General features: G+C 39.7%; 3 protein-coding genes across 5 annotated transcripts in view; 2 read left to right on the forward strand and 1 right to left on the reverse strand.

Annotated features, from left to right (window-relative positions):
• Window positions 1-4156, forward strand: part of LOC144656151 (uncharacterized) — a 45536-nt gene extending 41380 nt beyond the window's left edge. For all 3 annotated transcript variants that reach the window (XM_078516379.1, XM_078516378.1, XM_078516380.1), the window contains exon 19: window positions 1439-4156. In XM_078516379.1, the coding sequence (XP_078372505.1) occupies window positions 1439-2068 (630 nt within the window). In that variant the 3' untranslated portion in view covers window positions 2069-4156. The remainder of the gene's footprint in view (window positions 1-1438) is intronic.
• Window positions 4157-6980: 2824 nt separating this feature from the next.
• LOC144658748 (melatonin receptor type 1A-like) lies at window positions 6981-8299 on the forward strand. Its single transcript, XM_078519215.1, has one exon. The coding sequence runs from the start codon at window positions 7138-7140 to the stop codon at window positions 8158-8160; it is 1023 nt and encodes a 340-aa protein (XP_078375341.1). The 5' UTR covers window positions 6981-7137; the 3' UTR covers window positions 8161-8299.
• A 1515-nt stretch (window positions 8300-9814) lies between these two features.
• LOC144656149 (dynein axonemal heavy chain 8-like) overlaps window positions 9815-27248 on the reverse strand; it is an 80911-nt gene continuing 63477 nt past the window's right edge. The window contains exons 75-94 of the mRNA XM_078516376.1: window positions 26891-27062; window positions 26096-26241; window positions 25405-25590; window positions 24567-24678; window positions 23341-23517; window positions 22688-22824; window positions 21190-21288; window positions 20471-20606; window positions 19908-19994; window positions 19195-19380; window positions 18445-18642; window positions 18242-18355; window positions 17847-17958; window positions 15139-15269; window positions 13340-13633; window positions 12647-12763; window positions 11763-11972; window positions 11579-11653; window positions 11031-11117; window positions 9815-10619 (exon numbers count right to left, since the gene is read on the reverse strand). Of these exons, the coding sequence (XP_078372502.1) occupies window positions 10293-10619; window positions 11031-11117; window positions 11579-11653; window positions 11763-11972; window positions 12647-12763; window positions 13340-13633; window positions 15139-15269; window positions 17847-17958; window positions 18242-18355; window positions 18445-18642; window positions 19195-19380; window positions 19908-19994; window positions 20471-20606; window positions 21190-21288; window positions 22688-22824; window positions 23341-23517; window positions 24567-24678; window positions 25405-25590; window positions 26096-26241; window positions 26891-27062 (3103 nt within the window). The 3' untranslated portion in view covers window positions 9815-10292. The remainder of the gene's footprint in view (window positions 10620-11030; window positions 11118-11578; window positions 11654-11762; window positions 11973-12646; window positions 12764-13339; window positions 13634-15138; window positions 15270-17846; window positions 17959-18241; window positions 18356-18444; window positions 18643-19194; window positions 19381-19907; window positions 19995-20470; window positions 20607-21189; window positions 21289-22687; window positions 22825-23340; window positions 23518-24566; window positions 24679-25404; window positions 25591-26095; window positions 26242-26890; window positions 27063-27248) is intronic.

A 27248-nucleotide genomic window follows, 5' to 3' on the forward strand; every position in this document is an offset into this window, starting at 1 on the left:
AAGTCAAGTCAAACTTTTTTCAGGCAGGGGGGGGGGGGGGGCCCAATCAGCACTTGGCTGGTATCAAAAAGGGCCCTGCGTTAACTATGACTACATAATAAAAATAATAAATAAAATATGTACACGGACGAAAACGGATGAAAAAGAAAACGGATGAAAAAGAGCGCTTAAAAAACACAAATGAATCATAATTCAGCGTTGTTTTCCTTTTGGAAGCAGAGGCTGGAGGCCGCTACTATATCTGACCTTTTGATTTCCTTTGGCGAGGAAAGTTTTATTTTTATTAGGGAAAAGTCAAGGAATTTTGAAATGTTTGAATAATTGTAGCAACCTTATCTGGGTTGAACACATGATAAAATCCAAAATTTGTTTTCTTTCTAATCCCAGATGCGATCCAACGACACGTACCATGTTCAGCCGACAACTACAAGAAAGAACGAACAGGCAATGGAAAGAGAACTTATCATGACAATCTTAGATAAAATTAATAACTTTAAAACAGAAACAGAAAAACAGGTCGAAGAAACTAACGAAGTCATAAGAAGTGCGGAGTTTGGGCTCCATCACTCACAATCCAGCCGCCGACGTTTATTTAATCGGCTAAAATACGGTTTTGAAAGCGTTAAGGACTTGTTTCGATGGGCAATAGAGGTGGACGAACGAAGGATGCACAGTCCTCGCTTAACGAGAAGAAATTTGAAGGATCTTTGCACCAAAGATGAGATGGATCACAAAGAACAGTGGCCTACTAACACCGAACTGTTGACAAAAATAAGTAATAAATTGGCAGAGATTGAAGAATACACGGCTGAGATGAGCGGCACATTCCTTAAAAGACTGGAATGTTTGAAGACGGATATGAAGAATAATTGCGATGGGTTAAAAGACATGGGCACTTACGTTGAGAAAGAGTTCCGCGAAGTTACAGATTTGATAAAACAACATTGTAAAATGCATAAAGACAACGAATTCAAAGAAGACTAAAAGTTTCAGATAAAGGAGGTTTTTTTGCAGAAAATTTCGTGTTCAGTTTTAACTTTTTAATGTGACACTCGGCTATATAAACAAAAGTAAACTGACTGATCCAAGAGTTGTAAAATGATTTAACATGTTTATTGTGAACAAAACATTCATAAATCAACAGTAGACAATATTTGTCGTTTTTCGCCTATCGACTTTCATTGGTGCAATGCAAAAAAAATTTCCACGTATTTTCGAGAAAACAATTAAATACATAAGATTGTGTAAATTCAAACTCTGCGCGCATGCATTCAATAGTATGATAAACAATTTTAATAAATGAGAAAAATTCACTGAGTCGCCGTTTTCAGTTCTTTGCGCTACTTAGTGCTGAACGATAAAGACAATAGCGTGTTTACGTATGTCTTGGGCATAATTAAGAAATTTTACAAAAAAAATGTTTCCTTTCTTATCTCAGATGCGATCCAATGACACGCCCCATGTTCCGTCATTAACAGCAGGACAAGACGAACGTCAAAGGGAACGAGAACTGATCATGAAGATCCTGGAGGAAATTAAGAAGTTCAAACTAGAAACGCATAAACAGGTGGAAAAATCCGAAAAACTTATGGAAAGTACAGAATGGCAGCTTATGTCCACAGCGTCTAGCCGCCGATGGTTACAGGAGAAGCTAGCAAGAGGTTTTGAGAGTATTAGGGACTTGTTTCGAAGATCATTACGAGCGGACGAACAGAGGATGAGCAGTCCAGCCTTAGCTAAAGCAAACTTGATGTCACTGATCGAGAAAGATGAGAGTTACAACAAAGGACACTGGCCTACTAACACGGAATTGTTGACAAAAATAAGCGATGAACTGGCAGAGATTGGAAAATACACAGCCGACACGAGTGGTGAATTCCTTGAAAGAATGGAAAGTTTGAAGACGGATGCAGAGAAACTAAGAAATGGGTTAAACGACATGGACAGTTATGTCGAGAAAGAGTTCAGCGAAGTAAAAGAATTGATTCGAAAGAACTGCACGAAATACAAAGAAGAAGAAGACGAAGAAGACAAATTCCTGGCCAGCATTGGGGTAATCAGAACATAAAAAAATAGCGAGCTTTTTAAATATTTTATTAGTGTTTGTATTTAAGGTTAACTGTTACTGTTTCTTGTAAATACTAAGTACGTATATAGCATGATAAATTTTGCATTAACTGAAAAACTCGAAAAAAAAAATCCGAGTTCCAAATGGGATTTTAACCCACGACCCTCCGTGATCTTGTCGGATGCTCTACCAAAAGTACCACCGAGCTACTGGAGACTCTATGGCGAGCAAGGGTGAAATGTGGGTCTTGACTAGAACCGCATCACGCAGTCACATAGTCAAATCAGTACAAGTACACATATGACTCATAACTGCATCGCGCAGTCACATTAAAGCATACCTGAGATGCAAACCATCGAGCCGCCCAAGTGAGTCGTTATGTAGAAATATAGCATGAAAAATTTTGCATTAGCTGAAAAACTCGGAAAAAATTCCGAGTTCCAGATGGGATTTGAACCCACGACCCTCCGACCCTCCAGTAGCTCAGTGGTAGAGCATCCGACTAGATCACGGAGGGTCGTGGGTTCAAATCCCATCTGGAACTCGGAATTTTTTTCCGAGTTTTTCAGTTAATGCAAAATTTATCATGCTATATTTATACATAACGACTCACTTGGGCGGCTGGAAAGTACAGAAGTATATACTGAGTTACAATTGGTTTTACGTACAGTACACTTATTGTGAATTATTTTGAGTTCTACTCAGCGAAATATCTTTTTTGTGACATAAACTTTTAAATGTTTATAGAGAACTAAATATTAACAAATCATCATTTTGCACTTATATGTTGCCTATATCATGAGTGCTTTGCAAAAGTAAATTTCTCTAGATGGAAGCCGAGACACGAATTGGAAGAGGGAAATTGGGACAAAAGGTCTGGAGGCCAAAGACAACGTGTACTTGTTATTTCACTTATAACAAAAACGACCATATGCCTTACTACTTATGAAGAATATTTCTATTAATGTTAAGCTTTGAGTGTTTCCTGAAATAATTTAAAGAATATATACGTGCCATTTAATATTAGTTGAAGTTTGTAATACCGACAAACAAAGTCACCTTGACATTCTAACTTTTCCACGGTCAAGGTGTAAAGCAAGGAAATGTTCTTTGGTACCGACCACGGGGATTTCGCAGTTTTTTGATCTCAACTGTTCTGAAATTAGTGGTAGGCAACGTAACCCATGAAAGCATTATCTTTGATCATTAAAAGGAAGCTATAACCTTAATTTGCGGATAGAAAATCAAGCTACGGCTATGATCAATATCGATTTTTTGAAGACTCGCGGAAACAACTTGAAAAGTTAAGCCTTAATTTTTCAAGTTACAATCCATTTCAATCCAAGCCATCCGCAACCAAAGACATTCTTTAACAGTCTCGGTGCTCTAATATAGCAATTTTTGATAAAAATGGACCATTATTTTTAGATTGTCTTTGACTTATATCTTAAGTCGAGAAACAGTCCGAGGGGGCTACTCAAAAAGATTTATACAGAGAGGCTCCGCCCAGATCAGGTCCAGCCCCTTACCCAGTTTTTACGTATTTATTCAATTAAGCACCCTGGCGCTTATTTAATTTTTGGACCTTGAAAGTGGGCGCTTATTCGAGGCTGGGCGCTTATTAAATTTTCACCATTTTTAGCAAAAAGTACGTTTATTTTGCAAGAAAACAATATATAATAACAAAACGTGAAGATGTACCAAAGCTGAATTAAAACTGTTCCGTAAAAGTTTCTGTAAAATATTAAGAAAATGCGGTCTTCTGGGTAGTCCCTTAGTAGTACTTAGTCAATTTCAATTTAAATCAGTCTTGTGCCCTTTTTTTAGGGGGTGGGGGCGGGCGCTTATTAACTATTCCTACCTATAGGATGGGCGCTTATTCGAGGTGGGCGCTTATTCGAGGTTGGGCGCTTAATCGAATAAATACGGTATATACCATTTTGACTAGTGTATCAAAATTGATATTGTAGAATGTAATGTAGTGTATTCAACAATTTGTAAACTTTTACTGGTGTAGCGCTTTCGTAAATTGTAATCTGTAGTTCGTGTCTGTGTTTGAAATATAATAATAAACATTTGAAAAAAATATATGTATATATATACCGTTTTGACAGAAAAGGTACCCCTTTCGTATACCCTTTATTGAAAAAGGTACCCTTTTATATACCTAAATGACATGACATATACCTAAAACAGGAAGCCTTGTTGTCATTTTAATGTAGCGTTTAAGAAATTAAAATGATTCAGCCATAAGGTGGGTCTGTTCGAAATATTTTAAATACTTCAATTTTAAAACACCTAAGCGACCGATTTTCCTACCCTTTCATACACCTTGACTTTTGAAATCCCTACCCTTTTATATACCTGAAGTATGAAAAAGGGACCTCTTTCGGGCGGAGCCTTCCCGTAGAGGTACTCCCCCGGGAGAACCTACCTATATCTCTCCATGCCATAAGGCACATAAGGCTTTGACATTCTCTTTTCATCTTCTACGATTTGCTGCAAGGGCTCTGACATTCGCCCATGACTGCCACCCAGCTGTTTGCCTTTCATCTTCAACCATCCTCCTCCATTTCCCCGGGAGAAACAGACGCAGAACTTTGTCATCATTTCCTTTACTGCTCGTCGAACCTCTTTCATCTTCCAGCAGAAAAGAAATGGATTTAGTGAAGAATTAAGGAATTATAGGACCTATTTTTTTTTTCTAAATGCCTATCCCTGAACTAGAAAAAAATCAGGTAAAGCCCCAATGGCTGTAGAAGTTGTTCGAGGTTTAACCTCATCTCTTTTTTTTTAGCTCAAGGATGGGCATTTACTTTAGTTTACCTTAATTCTTCACTGAATCCATTTCTTTATTGCTGGAAGATCAAAGAGGTTTGATGAGCAGTGAAGGAAATGATAACACAGTTCTGCGTCTGTTTCTCGACTTACGATATAAAATGGACACGTTTAATGGTTGTAGAAAATGAACAAAGCAAAAGCAATCCAAACAGCACTGTCCGAGAAAAGGAAAAATCTGACGAAAAGTAGGTTTTGTTAACAGGGCTGCAAATAACAGTCGGTCATCGAACATTGGCCGACCAAGATTGGTTCATGTCCGACTAAATCCAAAGTGTGGTCAGACATGATGACCGGACAATTTTTTTTGTTAATCATTTTATGGCAACGATGAATACAAATCTGTCCGACCACAATTTTGTTTTGTCCGACCAAGATGGTGTCTTAGAGAGATTGACTTAAGTCACTTAACGTTCGTGGAGATGCTGCTTACGACATTCTGGAAGTATTGGTAAACAAAAGGTGTTACCTTTCAGGCTGTCGTGTAAACGGAAAGACAAAAAAATTGCTATCTTTTCTACTCAAATGCAGTTGACAGATTTCTTTATTGATGTACACCTAAATTTTAGGCATGTTCCAAATATAAGCCCGACCATTGACGAAACTTGAAATTTCCATCTGATATTAAATCCCACCAAAAAAGTCCCACCAAAAAAGCCATAAATGAAACCAGGTCATCTTATCGAGATTTTACTGTATTAAGCTATTTCCACAAGGAGCATTCATTTCGATTAATTCGTCTCCACAATGACGCACAAAAAAGTGAAGCTAGATCCAGTTTAAGAAACCGAAATGATCATTCATTATCATTATTGTCATTGACAATTAAAAATTACAATAGAAACAATGGGAAACAAAGAGATTTTAAAGGTTTACGTACGATTCTCGTAGACTTAATAACTGTTATGTACGTGGAGAAGTACAGCTGCTACGTTTTACAATAACCTCCTAATTCCCAGGATTTTGAAAACGGATAAGAAAAGTTTTATTTTCCTGGGAAATACTTGCACGTAACTGTTTAACTGGAAAGTTACGGCTGGTTTTGATTCACTTTCGATGCAGTTAGTCGCAGGAAGGAGGTTGTAACTCATAAGAGGAATAAAAATACATATTACGTAGATGAAATAATGAAAAACAAATCGTGCATGATATTTATTCATTAAGACAGCCAACACGCGGTTTTAGAATATAAAGAATCTAAACTTCAGTTTATCCCAGCTCAGTTATTAGTAAATAATTAAAATAAATTCCATAAAAACACCCGTTTTTGTTTTTCTTGAAATTGTTTGCGGAAATGAATTGTTTATTCTTTGCCGGGCTCTTAAACTATCGATGGTTTTATATGTGGAAGGATTATTGTCATTGTGAACGGAAATATTCCTTGGTTTATATTTTGCATAATGAACTCTATATAATGATACTGTATAACAAGGAAACAGTTCATTCATTAAGTTCGGGGACCGGAAGAGTAACAAGCTGCTTCGCCGAAGTTGGTAAGTGTGGAAAACATGTATAACTTGAACTTCTCGGTAGCTTGAACTAAAGACAGATTTGTTTTACCGTCCTTCCATTTAAACCCGAACTGTTTCTCTAACTTCCCTTGAGGGTTCGAGGTCTACATACTCTATCTTGCTTGTTTGAAGCAGTTATTTAGCTTTGTTTTTTGCAGGAACTGATGGTGGCAACTTTTAAAATTTCGTATCTTTTGAAGGACTTTAGTTCGATCCCGACTGAATTTTCTATCTCGAAGAATTTTTCAAAATCACCACGAACATGGTTCTATTGTGACTATTGTCTACAAAAACATTCTCGTTCTCGTGTTTGGTGACGCGGTTATTGCGTGGCGTTTCGAGGCGTAAACGGAATCCTAATCTGGACTCTATCACATGCATAGTTATCGATAATAACTGCAAGGCTGCATTATGCAACAACATTTTATTAGTAAGCAGTTAATGACGATAATTTTGCAAGGAATGGTTTTGCTTTCTCGGCCAAGCCTAACTGCGATCAGGCGTTCTTTTTTGTCGGCATATTCTTCTGTTATGTTCCTACACAATAATTAGACAAAGCAATTTTTAATTTAACTAAGTACCTTGGTAGGTGATTAGATGTAACTACCCTATTCACTCCCTATCTTTTTTTAGATCAAAGATGTCTGACATGTCATGACAAATTGCACCGCCTTGTGTCAATAAAACTGTAGCAGGCTTTGCAAAACTGAGAACTTCAAAATGAACCATTCATCAAACACCTCAGGTGGTCTTTCCTCGCCCGCAAGCGTTGTGGAGCAAGGAAGAACGTTCTACACCCAGACAACCAACTCCATCATTGCCGTTGTTGCACTTCTTGGTAACACGTTGGTGATCCTCCTACTTGTTGTTAACAGAAAAACACTGTTGAAGAAATCTTACAACATGTTAATCCTGTCCCTGGCCATATCTGATGTCCTGACCGCCTTCCTGCTCATCACAAACCCAGCTCTGGTTCTTGGTGACGCGTTTCCATATCCAACCAATCACGTGTTAGGAGCCATCTTCTGCCGCGTCATATGGAGCCGCGTGTTTCTCTTCCAGTTGGTGGTTTTCTCGGCCTATATCTGTATGGCCTTGGCGACGGAACGGTGGTACGCAGTGGTCATGCCTCACAAATACAAGGAGATGTTCAACCAGAAGCGAACCCTCGTTTACATTTTCCTTGTGTGGCTGTGGTCGCTGATCCTTTGCGGTACGTCTTTGTTTGAAACTGGATACGTTCCGTCAAATCCACCAAGCTTACGTTGCAATTGGCAGCTTTACTGGAGTAAACAGCCCGTCCGTGGTATTGTTGGCTTCATTCAAGTCCTGTTCAAAATGGCGCTTCCAAGCCTCACAATGTTGCTCTTGTTTATTCACATGGTTTACAAGACAAGCAAGTCCACGGTCGCCTCAGCTGAGAGTAGGGCTAAAATGCGCGGGAAAATTACTAGGATGGTTGGTGCAGCCTCCGTGATGCTGATAATTTGTTTCGCGCCAAGTCAGACCAACTACGCGTTGGCAATGGCGGGAAAAACCCGGCTAGGTACCAAACTGCATCATATTCTTTCTATTTTGGTTTTTGTTAACAGCTGTGTGAATCCATTCATCTATGGGCTGAGCAACAAGAATTACCGCCTTGGTTATCGGAAGATCCTACTTTCAATATGTCCTCTACGCATTAGAAGTGGCAGGAACATTGTGCAAGCATTGGAAACCTCCAATGAACAACAGCTTGCTTAAACTGTCTTGTCCCAGACTTCTCCCCTTGGTTGGAGTGCGGTGCGCGTGGGGTTGTAAGCCTGTTCAAGCCAAGAGCCTGTTGGACTCGAAACACTGCACGCGCTAACCATCAAGCCCCACACGTCGTTTCCCGCCTTTGTTGTTGTTAATTTTTTTAAAAAAAAATGAAAATCTCTCAATTTAGCATGAGTTTATATGGAACTTACTGTTATCTCGTTATAAAAAGAAATTGTTAGCCTTTCTTCATCTATTCTGGTTACTTACTTCGTTGTTTGTACATCAGTAGAGTGATTCCAGACAAATACGTACAAGCTTATTTTAATCCTGACAAAAAAATCAGTCAAGCCTTAAGTTTTTCTTTTTAGTTATCAAACTTTCTTTTATTTACCCATTTCAGCTGGTATCGATAATTTTCTACATACCTTTATGAGTCAATCTAAACTTTCCTCACGAATGTTAACCGTTAGTAAAATTGAAAAACTTGAATATCTCTTCGGTACAATAAAGATGAATTAGTAATGATATATTGTTACTAATTTTACAGTAAAGAATAAAAAAGGTAAATTTTAAGCTCGGGGATGAATAATGAAGATGAAATGTTCAACATGAAACGAGCGAGGGGTCCCCGACGGGAAACGAACCCTCCCCCAAACCGGGGGGGGCCCCAACCATCGGACGGGGGGGGGGGCTTTTATAGATACGTTAACTTTGATCCGAAAAGAATGCGAGATATATAGTGACACTTGCATAAAATCTGTCGGGAATCGGTTTCAGAATACCGTATGTAATATACCCATACATATTTTTATGGTAGACTGTGAGTTAGATCGGTGGGGTAAGAAAAAGTATATTTTGGTTCAACGGCATAAGGCAGTTAAAGAAGCCGTCACGATAAATCGAGCCATTTCGAGCTGATGCACAATAAAATTAGTTTGAAGTCGAAGGGGAACCTCAAAATACTAGTCTGGGAAAAAGGTAGAAAAACGTTCAGTAAAAATTTTAAGATAAGGGAAGAATGAAGTGGACTACGAACATTTAACTTGAACGTTAAGGCCAAAATGTTGAGATTCTTCCAGGCTCTCAGGTTGTGGGGTAAAAAAAAAAAGGAAAATTAAGGAGGCAAAGGTTAGCCTGGAACAACCGTGACACCGCTGATCACGTTTACTTTTAATGTTTGTGTTATTCCGTGGCATTACATTATTTTGCCTTACTGTAATGTAAGAATTATAAGTGTTTGACAATGTATAAGTGTTTGACAATATATAAGTGTTTGATTACATTATTTTGTGGCTTACAGTAATTGCCATACTGTAATGTAAGAATTATAAGTGTTAAGACAATATATGTGTTTGACAATGTACTGGCCTGAAGAAGACTAGCTCTGTAGTTGAAAGATTGGCCATAAATTTGCCTTCTGCCGTTGTACCAGCCTTGCAATCAATTTGGTTTATAAGCACTAGAGTGACGTCAGGTACGAGCATAAAAGAGAGGCAGCAGAGAAGCCAAGCAGTTTTTTCTCGTTGGGGTCCCCTACATCCAAACTGTTTTTATAAATGTGACCTAGTAGTATATAAAAAACATTCTTGTTCACGTGAAGAAACGAACGTGTGAAAATAATAAGTGCGTTCGTTTAACAAAACAATATCAACGCAGCTTCTTTGCAAAATATATATTTTATTTTCTGTACAAACGTGACGAGGCAAGAAGAGACCTCGCGAAATTAATTTAATTCACCTGAACGTGATGGGAATTTAGTAACGTACAAACTGATGAAATATTTTTCTCCAGGACTAAAACCTTACAACGAACTTTTTAGTTCTTCTAAAATTACAGTTTAGAGAACCAGCTCTCTGACAAAACATTGGAGATAACTACAAAGAAATGCAGCTTACGCCTTTCGGCTCTGCAGTTGGATGTTCTTCTTGAAAAACCATACACAGCAATGAACTGTAAGTGTTAACTTTTTAAGGCAGAGCCTACCTGGCTTACATATAGCGAGGGTTTAAACATCCGGTTTTCTAAACACGCAAGTTATAGCTACAAATAACTAGACGCACAAGACACTGCTCAAATTCCTTTGATAAATATTGCCTGTAAGGGCACACAAATGCTCGCTTTGTAAAGATAATAAATTAAAAGGGCCTTAATGTGCTAGAAAGTCCCCTGAGGGGCCAGCGCGTAGAAGGCACATCTTTGTTGTCCACGTCTAACAGCATCACAGGCTCCCGCTGACAAATCCTGGACGAGTAGCATGGGCACGAGTATGACACAGCAGCACGTACAGGGTCATTCAACGTAGCCTTTTCAGTCTGAGGAAGAGCCACAATATGCACCACAGGGAGAGGGGTTGGGCCTGATTTGGGCGGCGCATCCAAGAGGTCCCCGGTAGTTTTTTCCCAGGCGCAGCCCCACAGGTAAATACCGTACACGAACATTCCGTCCAGCGGTGGTTCTCTCAACTAGGAAAAGACAATTAAGGAAAGCCTTACTTTGCACGTTCAAAAAATCACTGGCAAACTGAAATCGTGCCAGAAATAGTTCGAAACAAAACAAAAATAGCAATTACAAGAAGAATTCCAGTAACAAAGGCCCCGCTCGCGATGGTTAAGTAACCTGATTACGTGTTACTTCTGGCGTTGAATTTCAGATCTTGAGCCCTGGCCGGGGTCGTTGAGCTGTGTTCTTAAGCAAGAAGCTTAATGCAATAAGCAATACCGGGTTCGGAGCGAGTACAGCAAAAAGAGGCGCCGTCTTTTCTCCGCGCCCACAGATGCTAGCCAATCACATAGTTGTTTATATCCTGTTTTGCAGCCGTTATTCAAACATACAAAATTACTCTACTGGAACAAAATATGAGAAGGTTTTCTTACGTGATCTTTGTCTCTTCCGGTGATTTCTGTCTGGAAAACAAACGGCTCTGTTGCGGAAGCTTTTCCTTCAGAGTTCCTAACGGCCTCCTGGACACAGACAATGAAAAAAAAAATATAGATTGAAAACATTGATCGTTTACCTTTAAAGGGGCTTTTTTCAGGGATTTTAACAGATTTTTGAACAGCTTAAATTCGTACTTGTGTTGTAGGAAACCTAAAAATAATGGTCCAATTTCTATTAAAATTGCTCTATTAGAGCACTGAAACTGCTTAAAAGCGTATTTGGCTGCGGATGGCTTGGATGGAAATGGATTGCAACTTGAAAAATAAAGGCTTAACTTTTCAAGTTGTTACCGCGCGTCTTTTACAAATTGATATTTATGGCTGTAGCTTGATTTCTATCCGCAAATTAAGGTTATATCTTCCTTAGGATGTTCAAAGACAATGTTTTTCATGGGTTTAGTTGCCTACCACTAACTTCAGAACAGTTTTGACCACAAATCTACGAAATCGCCGTGACGTAGCTTAAGCATGCTAATTGACCTCACCTGTTTAATAATGGAAAGAAACCGTCGGGGGTTGAAGAAAGCTCCTAGCCAATAAGCTGGTACTTTTTCACGACCCTGAAAAAAGGCAAGGATACGTATTAGCACGTTGCTGAAATCAACGCAAACCTAAAACTACGGAGTTTTGGTAAGCACCCAACATTAACAGTATCTGGGCTTTTGTTACCTGCACAATAATCCGGTCAATGTGCGAGAATCGGTTACCAAGGTCGGTAAACCACGCTGCTAAACTCCAAGTAGGGGGTGGGGAGGAATCGCCTCCCAATTGATTCCATTTGCTGGGGATTCTTGAGTGATACAAGTCGTCTGCGGCGTCCAGCAGCTCTTCACTAATGCGGTCACCACACAGGCCGTCCTCTGTCGCCGCCTTGATTGACTGCAATAAACACACAATTAATTTAACTGCGATGACATAACAGGAGCTACGTCAGGAAAATAAAAGGAGCTCGATGACCAACATTTGAAAAATTTAGCTTAAAGTTTCAATGCTGTCGCTTGTAATCCTTCTTCACAGTTAAAATCTACAATGCAACGTGGGTAACAAATGCCAACAGCATAACTCAGGATTAATTATTTTATCATATTTCAATTCTTGTCATTTAGCATTAGACAGAGTTAGCGTAACACACAGTCTTCGATAAACTCCTTTAAAAATGTAATTAGCTTAGTTTCTTCCTAAATTTGAAAAAAATACAAATAAAAAAATAAGCCAAAGAATTACAGTGCGACTACTCTAATCAAGGTCATCTGACAAAATCTGTGCAAAATCAGGAATGAAAACCTTGCATGTAAACAATAGATTTTCCGCAAATTGTGATTCTACACCAGCTACATGCTACAGAAACAATAAATTTGTGATCATTTTTATTGTTCTAACATTCAAAACTATTGGTCAATTTGTGAAGAATTTGCTTGGGTGGCCTTAGTTGGAGTAGTCACACTAAAATGAATGTTTGTTTTGCATCTAGTTGCCATGACAACGAAGACGCGCATGACGTTTCAATAAAACGTCATCGGTATTTTACTGTATATTTAAATAAGTTCATTTACCACTAAAGTTTCACGAACGCATGCCAACAATCTATGCATACACTCCATTTCAGCTATCACGAATAGATTAAAGGGATTAGGACCTCCTGATTTCTTCATACGTTCATACACACTTTCCTGCAAAATAGAAACAAAGACACTCTAGTGACCGACCAACACAAAGATGACAAACAACAAATGCTGTAGAAGTCTTTTTCATTATGTCAATCATTTAAAAAGAATAAAAGGATAAACCTTATAACGACGAACGAAAGGATGTCGCGAGCAATAGTTTAACGCGACAAAAGGGTAAAACAAGGAAGATTACTTCCCAAATCCATTAATAATTTATCAAGTTAAAACAAAAAAAATCATAACCGTGAAGGAGGTTTGGATACCCAGTCTTAATAAGCATAGATTTTTACGATTTAATTTATCCGTTTATTCCGTAGTTTTGCCGATGAAAGTGTTACATCGGCTATCCAAACACCTCAAATTTCGTCACAAATACTCCGCTGCGCATTATATTTTCAACTCTCTTCTCAGTGTTTGGATATCTCCATGAAACACTGTAGCTCGTGTTTGATATATTACAGCAAATATGTTATACTTGAGCGTTGTCTCACAAAGTCATAACAAAGTAATTAAGTATGGACAAGTGAAAACAGCAAGACAGCTTATTAGGAAGGACCGTCTTGGCAGAATGAAACTAACCTTAGTCCAGACTTTTGGAACCTTCGCCAGCATCGTCGTGCAAACTTCGTTGAGCTCGATCTCCTTGCGATTACGAAACGCGACAAGACTGGCACTAGCGAACACTCCCTTTTCGGCAACATTTATTGAGCCTGCTCCAGAGGTGTGTACCGCTGAACTCTGCTGAATAACGCCAGAGGACGGCATGAGCGTAGAAGGCTCCACAACAGAGTGCGTGAGCGTGTCGGACGAGGCCATTCGATCCAGAAGGTAGTTTAAACGAGTGAACACGTACTGCTCGTCTCCCAGCTGAGTCTACACAAAAAAAGGATAACATCTTATTATATAGAAGCGAGTGTTTTACTGGAAAATAGACTACTGATAGAATTCACACGAAATTACATCCGGGACCGTAGTGGCGTATTGTCCATATCCTCACTAGTGAGGATATCGATGACGTCATTTCGCGCCATTGCACGGCTGAACGGCGGCCAAACTTTGCCAAACGCCGGTTTAAAGATGGATAGTGATAGAGTGATAGATTCGTTTACTATTAAAGGGGCTAGAAAATACAAACACGAAGAAGAAAACTTTATGTGGCTCAAAACATTTTAAGGAGTTTCTTGCAAAATAGACCAAAGGAAAGATAATTAAGAAATTCCAGCCGCCGATCGCGAAGTGCAATAGTTAACATATAATAGGTTTGTGCTTTGGACACTTCTGTAGTTTTTGTCTATATAAACATAAACTACATTGCAAGGGAGTTTAAAGTGAACACACAAAATGTATTTACACTGAAAAAGGCAGCGCTTCTAGAATAAAAGCAAAAAAAGGTCCAACAGACAAACCATCTGAATTTTCTTCACATTTTTTATTTCTCAATTCTCAGATTGAGGATGCTCAGGAGGCTAAAAAACGCGCCACTTAAACGATTGTTACATTTTTCCAATTTAACATCGAAATTTAGAAGTAATTATTTATAAAGCGAACAAGTGTCCGTTAAAATTTTAAATGACAATGTTTAGAGAGGAAGCCACATCAGCTCCAGCTGGTCCTCTATCCAGGTCGAACTGGAATTTGGAATGTTGGTTTTTCAGGAGGGAGGAAAACCGGAAAACCCGGAGATAAACCCTCGGAGCAAGGCGAGAACCAACAACAAACTCAACCCACATATGGCGCCTGGCTGGAATATAACCTTGGCCACACTGGTGGAAGGCGAGCACTCTCACCACTGCGCCATCCCTGTTCCCTGTTTCACCGCGGTCAAACGTCTCAGGCAGCTTTTCTTTCCATTTCGACGTTTTTAGTTCATATTGAAGTATTAGTACGAGCAAGGATAGATAAAAAAATAGTTGCTGAGTGTAAACATAATCCCATTTCCTCAGGAAAACGAGTGTTTTTCCTTTTTAAATGTTTCGCATTCGAACCAAAGTGCTTTGACAAAATAGCGCCGACAAGTCCGCATATCGCTATTTTCAAACACGTAGAACTTTTTTAGTAAAGCTCAAAAAACTTAGTAAACCCTTAGAATACCGGTTATGTATCGAACTGTGAACTGTGAAAATTTATTTTTTTTTGCATATTCCTGTCGTTTGACCGCGGTCGAGTTCCCTGTAGACCCATTAGCAAGATGACGCCAAGAGAAATCGACAGTAAACCAAAGTCTTCGATAAACAGGCTCAGGAACTATATAATACTAAATAACAACTTGTCTTAGAAGCTGCTAACCATTCTTCCTGAAGTTATGTAAACTATACCACTAAGAAGGAAGTTGTTCCTCTTGTTTGACATGCCACGTCACTGCTGATCATTCTACTCACCTCAGGGGAGGGGTGGAGACCACATGCCTCAGGAACTTCGAGTCCTTCACCAGGTAACCCTTCAAGTGCTGACCACAGGTTGTTCAGTCTGACGTGACTGCCGAACAGCGCTGATGGTAGTTTATACTTGACTGCGAAAGAAGACAAAACAACACAAGTTTGGTAAAAAAAAAAAGCCTGAAGGAGACGTGAACAAAAGGAGAAGCCACGAGCCAAACGGCCCACACTGCCGGAGCTTATCCCGGTTTCCGTAGCATTAAGCGGCTAGGAATATTTTTACTCCCCCCTGAATGGGATGCTAGTCCATTGCAGGGTTCCCCCCCCCCCAGCATTATGTCGCCGGTACCCATTTATACACCTGGGTGGATAGAGGCATTATGAGAGTAAGTTGTCTTGCCCAAGAACACAACACATGTGACCCCGGCCGGGGCTCGAACTCGGACCGCTCGATCCGGGGCCCGGCGCACTAACCATTAGGCCACCGTGCCTCCCATTAGAGTTTTCCGATTTAGCGGAAAATTCACTTAAATGGAACACATTTTTCCGCCTATTGAAAATCTTATTAAATTCACTTAGTTAACCCATTAAAAGTACATTAATCTGCTGGCTTGTTTTCTCTGTTTTACTATCCCTCAGGAAAGTGGGATTCTACGGTAGTCTAAAATGTCAAAAGCTATCCCAGAATAAAATGATGTTGCCGTCAAGTTTGGGATTGGGTTCAACAGTTTTTTCGGGACCAAACCGAAAATTTCCCTTCATCGGATTGACATAAAAGTTACACTAGTTATTGCTCTAGGATTGAAGTTTTGATGATGTGTATTTCTTACTCACTAAATCGATATTACCGTAATAACGGTAAACAGAAAACTCAAAATCAGGAAATCTTAAATTTTGCGCGATCCACGTTTTGTTATAGAGAGCTATTACCAATATAGTAAAATGTGGTGCATTGGCAATAAAATATGTAAGAATTTTATTTTAAAAAAATCTTTTTTATTTCGAATAAAATGCACAAAATATTTCCAATCATTAACCTAGGCACGCAACGCCACTCGCGGCCACATTTCTCAACAGCCTGCACAATCATCATTCTCAATAGATGTGTATCGATGATTTGACATTTTGCGCTTTGGTAACTTTTTCTTCCGCGCGTGTTGTCCACTACTCAAGGGCAGTGTAATATCACCATGCAGTGCAGCTCTCAAAAAAGTATTGCTCTCGTCAAATGGCATACCTGAAGGCAGCCAGTCCACATGACATGGCCACAGTTTCGAAAGAAAGAAGAATTAGTTCTGAAACAAAAGGCAAGATAGAAAACAAGATACGTGTGATGTTCGCCTGTTGTACTCGCTCCTAAGGTGCGACAAAAAAGGTGATATGTTATGTTTACCCGTGGAATTTTTATGTGCAAACGAAAAGAAAACAATAGAACAAAAAGATACCGCCTCATTTTCAAATCCCAAATTTCTATTTATTTGGTGGCAAAAAGCAAGTTGCAAAACCTTAGAGAAGTGTGAAGTTCCACAAATGGCAACTGTTTGGATGTAAAATAAGTTGTGAAAAAGTTATGCTGCGAAAACTTTCATGTTCGTTAACGTTTGGGGTTTACTCTGGTGTAAGAACTTGTAAAATGTTTCTTTGTTTTGGGGGCTATTGTTTTCCTGCTTTTTATTGTTTCGAGGTTCTTTGTTGTCTTGGTCGTTCTTTGTTTTACGTTACTTGTGAGTTTCACAGGTTTCACAGGCTTTTACGTATGCGATAAAAAAGCCGCCTCCTTTCAGTAACTATTTTTTACACCATGGATACTTTGCACCTAAAAACATTTTTCTTCAGTTGCCTCAGAAAATATACTGCTGTTTTCAATTTATTTTTCTGGGATCCGGCCTAAATATTTTCAAGCAGTTTAAAAAGAGTATAGTTTGCATTCCACCACGAGACATTGTATTTAGATTGCTAATTTAATCTACTCGTAAACAATGAATAACAACTGAAATTTCATTGTAAAAATTGAAACAAACGGCACTTTGCATCTAATTAGCTATAACAGGCGGAAAAAGTCGTTCCATTTCCGTTTAATCGGAAAACTCTATTAGACGTGAACAAAGAAAAATCTAAGTGTGTTTTTACCCCACTTCGGTACATTTAGATTCATTTAGTAGTGGGCGCGTCATTTGCACAAAGTACTCAAATTTCTTAATAATTCATCAAGTTAAAACAAAGGAAAACATAACCGTGACGGCGGTTTGGAAATCTCATTTTAATAAGAATAAGTTTTTTTTTGATTTTATTTCTCCGTTTTCTCCTTAGTTTTAGTTTCTGTTGAGAAGATATATCAAACACGTGAGGGTGTGTTTCGTCATATTTCCAAACAGCTCGAAGTTCGCCAAAAATACTCCGTTGCGCGTCGTAATTTTAACTGTTTCCTTGTTGTTTGGAAATGTAATAAAACACTCTCTGTCGTGTTTGATGTCACAAACACTCTTATAGCCGCCGAAGTGCATTCTACACAGATAAAGTACGTACGGAATTTTGCCACGAAATTCAGTTTTTTGCTCTTTTTTTTTCCAAACCAATGTCCGTTTCTTCAATCTCGGCACTCCAAGAAAAGAGCAAGGACATGAACAGCGAGAAACAAAAAAGTTTGCTTAATTCTCGTTACAGCTTAAAACGTACAGCTCTGGCACTTTTAATAAGCCTTTCATACTTACTCTTTGTTGCTTCGAATTCTCGTTTGACTGCTGCCGGACTGATCCAGTAATCGATCATGGCACTCAGGCCCTGGCGGTCAAACTCATCACTCATGCTTCTGCCGTATACAACCTGCATTTATACACAAAAGCACTGGCTCAATAGGACGTCATTGTTTACATTTTGCCTCATAAGCATATAACTTTGCGTAGAGAAGGCATTCTGCTATATACAAAGTGACTCCAGATATCTAAAGAGCTTGTGAACTTTAATTATCGGCGAAATTGTCAGCTCTTTTTGCGCAATATTCAAGGAGATAAAAACGTTCAAAAACTGCAAAAATTTCTGGGTGGCAAAAGCGCGAATGATCTCATACGTTATTTACAATGTTTGATATTCTTATGTTGTGGAATACCTCTGCTAACATGTATCTCAATCCATTCCACTGAATACTTCTTGCAGAGCCTCCACTCAGAGCTGCCAAGTCTGAACTGTCTTGAAACTCGCGTACAGCCAAGTCTAATGCTTGCTGTAATAAATACATCAGAGATGTCAACTCTAGCGATAAAAAACTCAGAACATAAAAATGCCAACTTTGTAAAGTGTAAATATGCGTACCCAAAGTTCCGCCGTCCCTAAATTCCTTAGGTCCATGGGCTTGTTCCAGCCTGTCAGTCCATACCTTGTGCGTAACCTAACAAGACTGTGCAACATGCACAGGTTGTGCAGCAGAGCAGGCCACTCTGCACGCATGCTAACTCGTAACAGGTCACTATCAACCCACTGAAGAGAACGCTGCAAGCTGTCTTTTGTGTTCTACCAAAGGAAACAAAACAAAACCAGCCAGAGATTAGCATGAGCACACTTAAAGGCAGACTTCATACATGTCTTGATCTGCGTTTGTTAAACCATTTACTATGTTGCATTGTAATTGTTTTAAAATCAACGATTTTGCGGCTTTAACCAAAGGGGAGCACTGCTTTTCAAGTATTCCGCAATTAAAACATTTTAAAACAAATTAAGGACTTTCCATGGTGTATGTGTTACGGAAAAGCGACATACATGGCGCTCAGGCTGTTGAACGCACAGGAAATTTTATTTTATCTCAAACACATGAATTTTTACGTGAATTCCTTTACAATACACTCCTTACTTGCCAGGCAACCGTGACCACGTTATTGAAGTACAGTTAACTCTCTCTCTAAAAAGGACCGGCTCCAACTGTCCGTCTTAAAAAAGTGTCCGTCTTATAGGGAGTTTAGTTACAGTAAAATTACTAAAAACAGCAGGAACGAGACCAACACCAGGTGTCCGTCTTATGGAGGTGTCCGTTTAGAGAGACTTGGCTCTACTTCATCATGACCGTACCTTTGGCGAGTCAGCGACAACTTTAACAGCAGACTGCAGAAGAGATGAAGGTATGTCTGTGTGAGGCTGGACGGACACCCACAGTCTAAACTCAGTGTCCACTGTCTTTGTCTCCTGCATGAATGAATCCAGCGCCGCCAGCAGACGAGGCGAATTGTGCGCGTTATGAAGGAGAACCCAGTGACCCTAAAGATTAAGAACAATCTATATGAACATGGTTTAATCGCCAAAACAATTTAAAAAGGAACAACTTCAACTAGCTGAGATAGAGAACGTGTACAGTATGGGAATTCGCACTTGCAAATTTTGTTTAATTATCGACATCTCGCTGTTAGTTTTTTAAACCTTTCAGCAAAACAAAGGGACAACCAACCACACGTGCAAATTATCAGTGATAATCGGAAAATTTTTCCGTGTGCTGCATGGCACTTGTAAAAGTGACAGGGTTAAAACAAAGTTCTCACTTATTGAGAAGTACGTGCCATAAAAACGTATAAAGTTCCAGACGTTTCGGGCTCAGCCCTTCATCACTGGAAAAATTCTAGATTGTCAAATTCGTGCAAATTATTGTTATGTTGCTACTTTGATTTCCGCCTTCTATTCTCCTTCGCAGCCGTTATTTGAGAAGTCACGCATCGCGACGACGATCCGAATAGCGACTATAGCGAAGTGTCCACGCATTAGCATCTTACTTCTTATTCTCAGTTACGTACCTGTACCATGGCCTTGTGAATCATCTTTCTAGCAACACGTTCTTCACCAATACCAACATTTGCTAGAGCAAGAACGTGCAACTCCACCTAGAAACACAAGAAAAATGTAATGGAACTGCAGAGTCGTGGCGAGACGATCAAAACACTTTCTGTTCTTACGAGATGGTAAAGCCAATTGCCCATACCGCCGGAGCTTATCCAGGTTTCGGTAACTTTAGGTGACTAGGAGTATTTCCACTCCCCCTGGATGGGATGCTAGTCCATCGCAGGGTTACCCCCAGCATTAATTCGCCAGTACCCATTTATAAACCTGGGTAGATAGAGGCACTATGAGTAAAGTTTCTTGCCCAAAAACACAACACAATGACCCCAGCCAGGGCTCGAACCCGGACTGCTCGACCCGGAGTCCAGCGCGCTAACCATTAGGTCACCACCTCTCCCACACATTATGACGAGATTAAGAGAAATATAAATAAATTCGGCGTTGTTATAAGCAAGAAAAATTTGCCAAGTATTTATCTGGTTAAAACAAAGCAGTTTTTTTGCTGAACAATTTACAAAACCTGTTTCTTTTGAGCTCCTTCTATGACCAGCTTTTCCACCATATTAGCTTCTTGAATGTACAGCAGCACAATGGGTGTACGGCTCTCGCTCTGACGGTATGCAAACGGCAGATCTAGCGGCATCTCAGAAGTGTACCTAAACCGAACACAGCATAGCAAAGGATAAAAAAAAAATCAAAATGACAAACTTGTTTCTGCTGCTAAATACAGACGAGCCTACTCAATACGGACATAGAAGGAACAGACAAGTGTTTGTATTATATTACTTTTGGTCTTTCAAGCGCCAAGTCAGTTGCCCGTAGTAAGGTGCTATGATCTCATGCTATGAGAGGTTGGACTGCAATACAATCGAACTTTAAGGGTCGATTATGAAAACGAACTCTATGCGAGAACTGTTTTACGGCAGAATTCAAGTCTCAACAGGCACGACCAACGGGGGCTCAATCGTATTATTTAATTACAACGTGGATAAATCGCAGTTCACCTAGAACTGGTTTAAACGTGGTGTATCAGGTACAGCGTGGCTATTGATTTAGGTCCGGTTATGTCTAAACTTTGTTTTAATATTCGGTCATGAATCTTAAATGCAGAAATAAATGTAAATGTGACGGTAAGATATAAACGTAAATCGTTCTGCAAGCAACTGGCACCTTGAAGGCGAGGCTTTCAAAAACTCGTAAGCGATAAATGAAACGCAAATCAATAAGCAGAACACATACTTCTTTCCCAGAACAGATGTTACAAAACACGTAGCAGCTGGCATCAGGCGATCTCCTCGAATGGATCTGATCACCATGAATCGCTGAATCAACGTGAACCTGAAAAACATTCACAGACAGGCCTTAAACAAACAAGAAAAACGCTTCATTATCCCTGAAACGTCAACCTGTCAATTTTTACCCTTGAAACGTAAATTATTTTCAATTTGTCCACCAAATTAATTAACCAAGAGGAGTTCCCTCATTTTTTCTCAGGGGACGCTCGTGTGCTTTGCCGATTCGACAAACCCTGAAAACAACGCGGAACTACAGTAAAAACCCGCGTATAAGAAAAAGTGGATTAAGAACACCCAGGCCTGATTTTAGGAAATAAAGTACCATTTATATAAGAACACATTCAGCCTGAAAAATGAAAGTTGTTCTTATATGGAAAAAATATCAAAGATCAACACTTCTTTTCATTGCACACATAATAGTTCCACCCCAATTACAGTACAGTATTGCCTTGATTTATTCAATTTTATTAAAATTAAAATACAATTGTGTGCATATATATTGATTTCATCTATTGGCAGCCTAGTATGTTCCTTATTTTAAGAAACTTTTTTTAAGAACACTTAAGAACACTTATGTACAGGCTGATTTTGCAGATTATAACCCTTTATATAAGAACCAAATCAGCCTGAATCGCCAAAATAGGTGTTCTTATACGCGGGTTTTTACTGTACTCGTAGAATATACACGGATACACGTCAAAGAATTTAACCTCTCGTTCCCAGGCAAGGAATAAAGATTCTTATTTAATTTGACTACCTATAATTTTTATTTTTAATGTTGGTTATGAGAATTTGGCGGAAAGATGACAATTTTTCTTTATTCTCGTAAAGGTTAAATCGAAGCGGCTAGGACTATTAACTGGGGTGCTAGTCTATCGCAGGCTACTCCCAAACATTTTGTTAGGTTCCCCTAACAGTTCGTTGGTTTCCATTTAGAGCGGTTTTCACTTGAGTGTCGAAATTAAAGTGAATTGCGTTTGCTTTGGTTTTGCATTACTACGCTTAGTGATTGGCTTAAAAGTCTCGCGCCACTTTCTCAGCCAATCAGAATTAAAACCAAAACCAATCGTGACTCGCTCGCGCACGTTTTCCCGCGCTTCATGCCAGCTACTTGTATTTGCTTCGAGTTTTGATTGGTTCACTGGATTGTCTGTGTCGTTTGTGATTGGCCAGAGTAATTGCTTTGGTTTTGGTTTTACGACACTCAATTGAAAACTGCTCTATAGGGTATTCTCCTGGGTGAAGAGAGCAGTGTGTCTTCCTGTCGAACGCAACACAATGACCTCGGTCAGCCTTCGAACCCTTACATCACGATCCGCGGTCCAACTCATTTACCACCGCGACTCCCACGCAATGTTATGACACGATGAGGTTGACCTACGTCGATTCACATTCTCGCTGTAACCTAACGATACAGATGCCAATTTATGTTATCTACGTACTTTTCATCCAATCCGTCTGGAAGAGCGACCAGTTCAGGTCTATCGTGTTCAGTGATCTGTCTCCATTGTGTTTCACGCCCGTCTTTAGTCATCTTCTCAAACGCGTCCTGGAACCACTCGAAATGACCTGCCAAAAGCTAAAACAAAACGAATACAAAGCAATTAAACAGTGCAGCTCCACTTAACGCAACAACATCAAATCAAACGAGCTTTATTTACAGAATAACATCTCAGTTCCTGTGACTGTGTGCTCAGTCAAATCACACAACGTAACGTGACGTAAAATTAAGAAAATAATTCCCCTCAGCTCAAAAAACTTCTGACAAAACCGTCCTTGAATATGAACCCAAGGGATTATTACTTTTTTTCCGGTTTTAAGCCCCCTTACTATTTAACTTGTACTGACAGTATGTTCAGAATTTGCAGTATTCAAAACGCATCCAATTTATTTTTTTTAACACAAAAATGCCTTATTAACTTCTTTTGGGCTGATCTTGAAAATTAATCGGTAGGTCCTGATATGGCAGAAATACGTGCTGTGACCTTTTTCGTTGCATTGTTCTAGACAATCGTTGATTTGTCCATTCAATGTCATGACATATGACTAACGTTATCGATAAGTGAGTATACACTTGTATTGACAAGACACCGACCTGTAAATTGGAGTACTGCTCGTCCAACAGCCAATCAAATGGCTTCTTTGCGAGCGTTTTTGACGCAGCCTCTGACACTGCACTGGGCTGAAGAGCGGTCTTCACTGCCGCACCGAATGACGGGTGGATTAAGAACTCACGGTCACCAGGCCCCACGCGTCCACTGGAGTCTTCAACCTGCAAGCAAACCCAGTAACATTGTTATTAAAAACAACATGTCGTTAGTGCCGACCGAACACGGTGACTCACACCTGCCCCGAACAGAAGCACGGCGGGAGGCAGACCCCCGGGGACGGGCGCCGGGGACCACATGTGGAGGACGGCGGGGGGGGGGGCAACGAGAGGGGGGGGGGCAGGGGGGATGTAGTAGCACTTTAAGCTGGATGAATAACTTCTAAAAAAAAACAAAGTTGACGTCAATCGTTTTTTTAACAACCCACATTAGTAGAACTGTTCTTTTTCCTATCTAATCAACATAAACATATATTTACAATAACATCGCGATTCCTAGAGCCCCCCCCCCCCCCCCCCAATAGGGAGGTTTAGCAATGACGGTGGCGAATTGATATTTTACTCGATAATCTCGCGTTTATCTAGATGTATTAATTGCATCGATTGTTTAGGAACTAGCTCCAGCTGAATATGTAAAGAGAGCAATGAACCCAAAAAAGAAATACGAAAATTTAGCCGTCGTCGTTAGCGTTCTCTAAAATACACAGAATTTGGTCATTTCACGTCATTGTTTTTGCAGAGAACTGCTAAGAAATGTACCAACATTCACAACGCACATACAGAGCTATAGTTATGCTCATTAAACCTTTTGTTTGGTGACGTTGTCGTTGCCGTAGCCGTCGTAGTTTGCTCCCTAAATTACTCGAACCAAACTGGTTTCCCTTGGATTTGCATCACTCATTCAAGCACTGCCATTTTACTCCCGATTTCTCAAAGTAATTTTCCTTTCCCTTGGAGGTTCAAGTAATAGGGATTTCAGTGTATTTTTTTTTTTTAAATATACACCTGCCTAGTGAAACGAACGTATATAATTAATGATCCAAAATTAGGTACAAAGCTTGCGGCTAAATAGGTTTTTGTGATGAAATCCCAAAATAATTCAAACAGTTTCAGTTTGAAACTACAGTTTGCTGTACCGTTCTGGTGAGAATCAAATGGAGGTCCTACGTTCCCCAATGGTCTATTGCAACTAGCATATTATTACTAAAAGTTACCTCTAGAGCGCATAGCAAAGAAAACAGAGCTCTGTCTCGTTCAAACAAGGCCCGTGCTGACGTGTAGAACGCACTTTGAGTCAGCCTTTCCACTACCGCCTTCACGGCAGTCCTGAATAAAAAAAGAGAAAAGCGTAAAAACGTTTAACAGAAGGTAATCTTGCTTTCATTTACAATGAAATAAGTCATGTCCATGACAGTTTACCCCAAGCGTTCGTTCTGCATTCACATGACAAAGTCGACCGGCTCAACGTAAGGCGTTTTCACGTGCGCGGTTTTCGCGCGAGATCAAAAACAAATACGGCGCATGTTTCGCGCAAAGATGTTATTGTGGCCATTATTGGCCATATCTGCAATTTTTCAGTACGAGCAATTTGACCATAGGGCTGCTTCTTTGAGCTAAACAGGAAATACTATCACGTTTTTTCGCTCCTAGTTTAAACTGTGGCCTCCGTATTCGGTTTCATGAGATGCTGTTTCATCTCGGAACGAAGATCGTTTTCAGTTTCTGAACCAGAATGAAATGTTCCAAAACGAAAATTTCATTCCGGGATGAAAAACCGGAGGAATGACTTGTGTGGGAACGAAATTTCGTCTCGGTATCATGTTAACAGATACAGAGAAATATATGGGGATGGAATGAAAGTCATTCTGGTATCATCAGGCCCTAACTTGATGCATGGGAAGCATGTTTACCTTTCTGAGTGTTTATAGCAGCATTGGAGGAAAGTGAACAAAGTAGAAATGTTAGCCTGTCAATTAAACACTGCAACTAAGATAAATCGATGACCAGCGAGACTGAAAAAAATGAACTACGATGCATAAGAAAGATGTTTACCTTTCCGAGTGTTTTATAGCAGCATCAAACACCATCAGAAACTGAGCGAGAGAGGTCTGGTAAGCAGTGTTTATCTCGGCCATGGTCCTTGCCACGTCAAACATGACAGCTGCTCGGCGTGCGATTGGTCGATACCCCTCACGTGACTGAAGAATAGAGTTTTCAATGCCACGAGCACGTGTTTGGCTGGAGGGAAATATAAAAATAACTGTAGATTAGCTAGTTGAATACGTGACAAGATAAATAATATAGCTTGCAAAAATTTCTTGGCACAGGGAGAAGAAGCAAATTCTATTTTAACTCCTTTTTTGCAACACCGCCAGACGTTTTAGATCGTTTAAAATGAAAGTATTTATTCCCTCGCTTTGGATTTGCGTTTGCTGAATTCTGTCAAGAAGAAAAAGGTTTGCAACATGCAATCAGCGCAATCCCGGGCAACGAACCTTTTTCCCGCGTTCAAAAGTTCACGTGCTTTGCGTTCTAATGGCTTCATTTTGCCCTTTTTCCTAAAGTTTCAAATAACTTTTCATTATTTTCCAAGTCTTAAAAAACTGCCCAACGGTCCCGCTTGAAATTACATTTGCGAAAGTTCTGCAAGAAATTGTCGTTTACTTTGGCCTGGTTATGGCAAACGTTAAAGTTCATTATGTAGCCTTTTGCTACCACGCATTATGCCAGTCTAAGTACGAACCCTTCAACAATCTCCTCGTGTTGTTTCTTTATAGACGCAAGCTTCTTGGTGGCTGCCAAGTTGTGCAGAAGACGGTGTCCACTTCCTAAACACTCTAAGATGTTCTCCTCCGCTTCACGTAAGCCTTCCATTAGGGTCACCATTTCCTGATACAGAAAACATCAGTCAAGAACCAAAGAAGTACCGCATAAGCGATACTAAAAGCATTATGTACAAATTAATAAAATAAAACTTTGGTGTTATATTATAAGCATAATGTTAAGGTTAAAATCTGGTCCAATCCATTGGATTGCAGGAGCAAAGTGCTTCATTAGGCACGCCCAATAATACGACACAACGACCCATTCTCGTCCCTACAGCCGCCTGTCCCAATTTTTTTTTTTTGTTTGCCTGTCCTTCTTAATCGGCGGGGCCTTTACACGAGAAACAAGTGGCTCTTGGGATACTTGTTTTGATTGGCTAGACTTTAAACTGTTTTCATTCGTTTGGGTGGTTTTTTTTTTTTTTTTTTTTTTTTTTTTTTTTTTTTTTTTTTTTTTTTTTTTTTTTTTTTTTTTTTAAAAAAAAAAAATTTTTTTTTGGGCTTTAACAAGGGAAATTTTAGATCTAGCCAATCAAATCATGTATCCCCAGAGTCACCTGTTCCTCGCGCTAAGGCCCCCGCCAGCTAAGGAGGACATGCGGCTCTGTGGACGAGAATGCACAAAACCCTGAACAGTGCTTGAACAAAACCACTTCAGCACACTTACCATTAGGCTACCAAGCATAACAATAAATTATAATTACTGTACTTACATCCACCACTTGCGTCCTTGTGTCCTGCATCCGGGGTTTCTCGAGTCTCAGGAACCGATCGAGGAACATTTCCTCAAGACCATCACGTGACTGACTGAATTCGACCACGTTAACATACGCCGCAATGCTTGATGGGACAGCCCGACTGGAAAACGTTGTAGCCAGTACCAACCTAATAAGGCAGAGGTTAGACATGTTAAGAACAAGTGCCGATTTTAGCTAGCCGAGCCTTTCCTTAGAAAATGAAGCAGATCCAACACGCTATCGTCAGTTTGCTTGGATAATTATCTATTATTTGGCACCTAATCTTGTTCAATCTGAACTGGCACAATAGGCGTGAGTGCTTCTATAAATGACC

The sequence above is a fragment of the Oculina patagonica genome, chromosome 6 (assembly GCF_052425735.1).
Source record: "Oculina patagonica isolate OP01 chromosome 6, crgOcupat, whole genome shotgun sequence".
NCBI lineage: Eukaryota > Metazoa > Cnidaria > Anthozoa > Scleractinia > Oculinidae > Oculina > Oculina patagonica.

Bases quoted from the DNA above. Each gene is read 5' to 3' on its own strand.
- LOC144658748 (XM_078519215.1), top strand. From the start codon at position 7,138: ATGAACCATTCATCAAACACCTCAGGTGGTCTTTCCTCGCCCGCAAGC.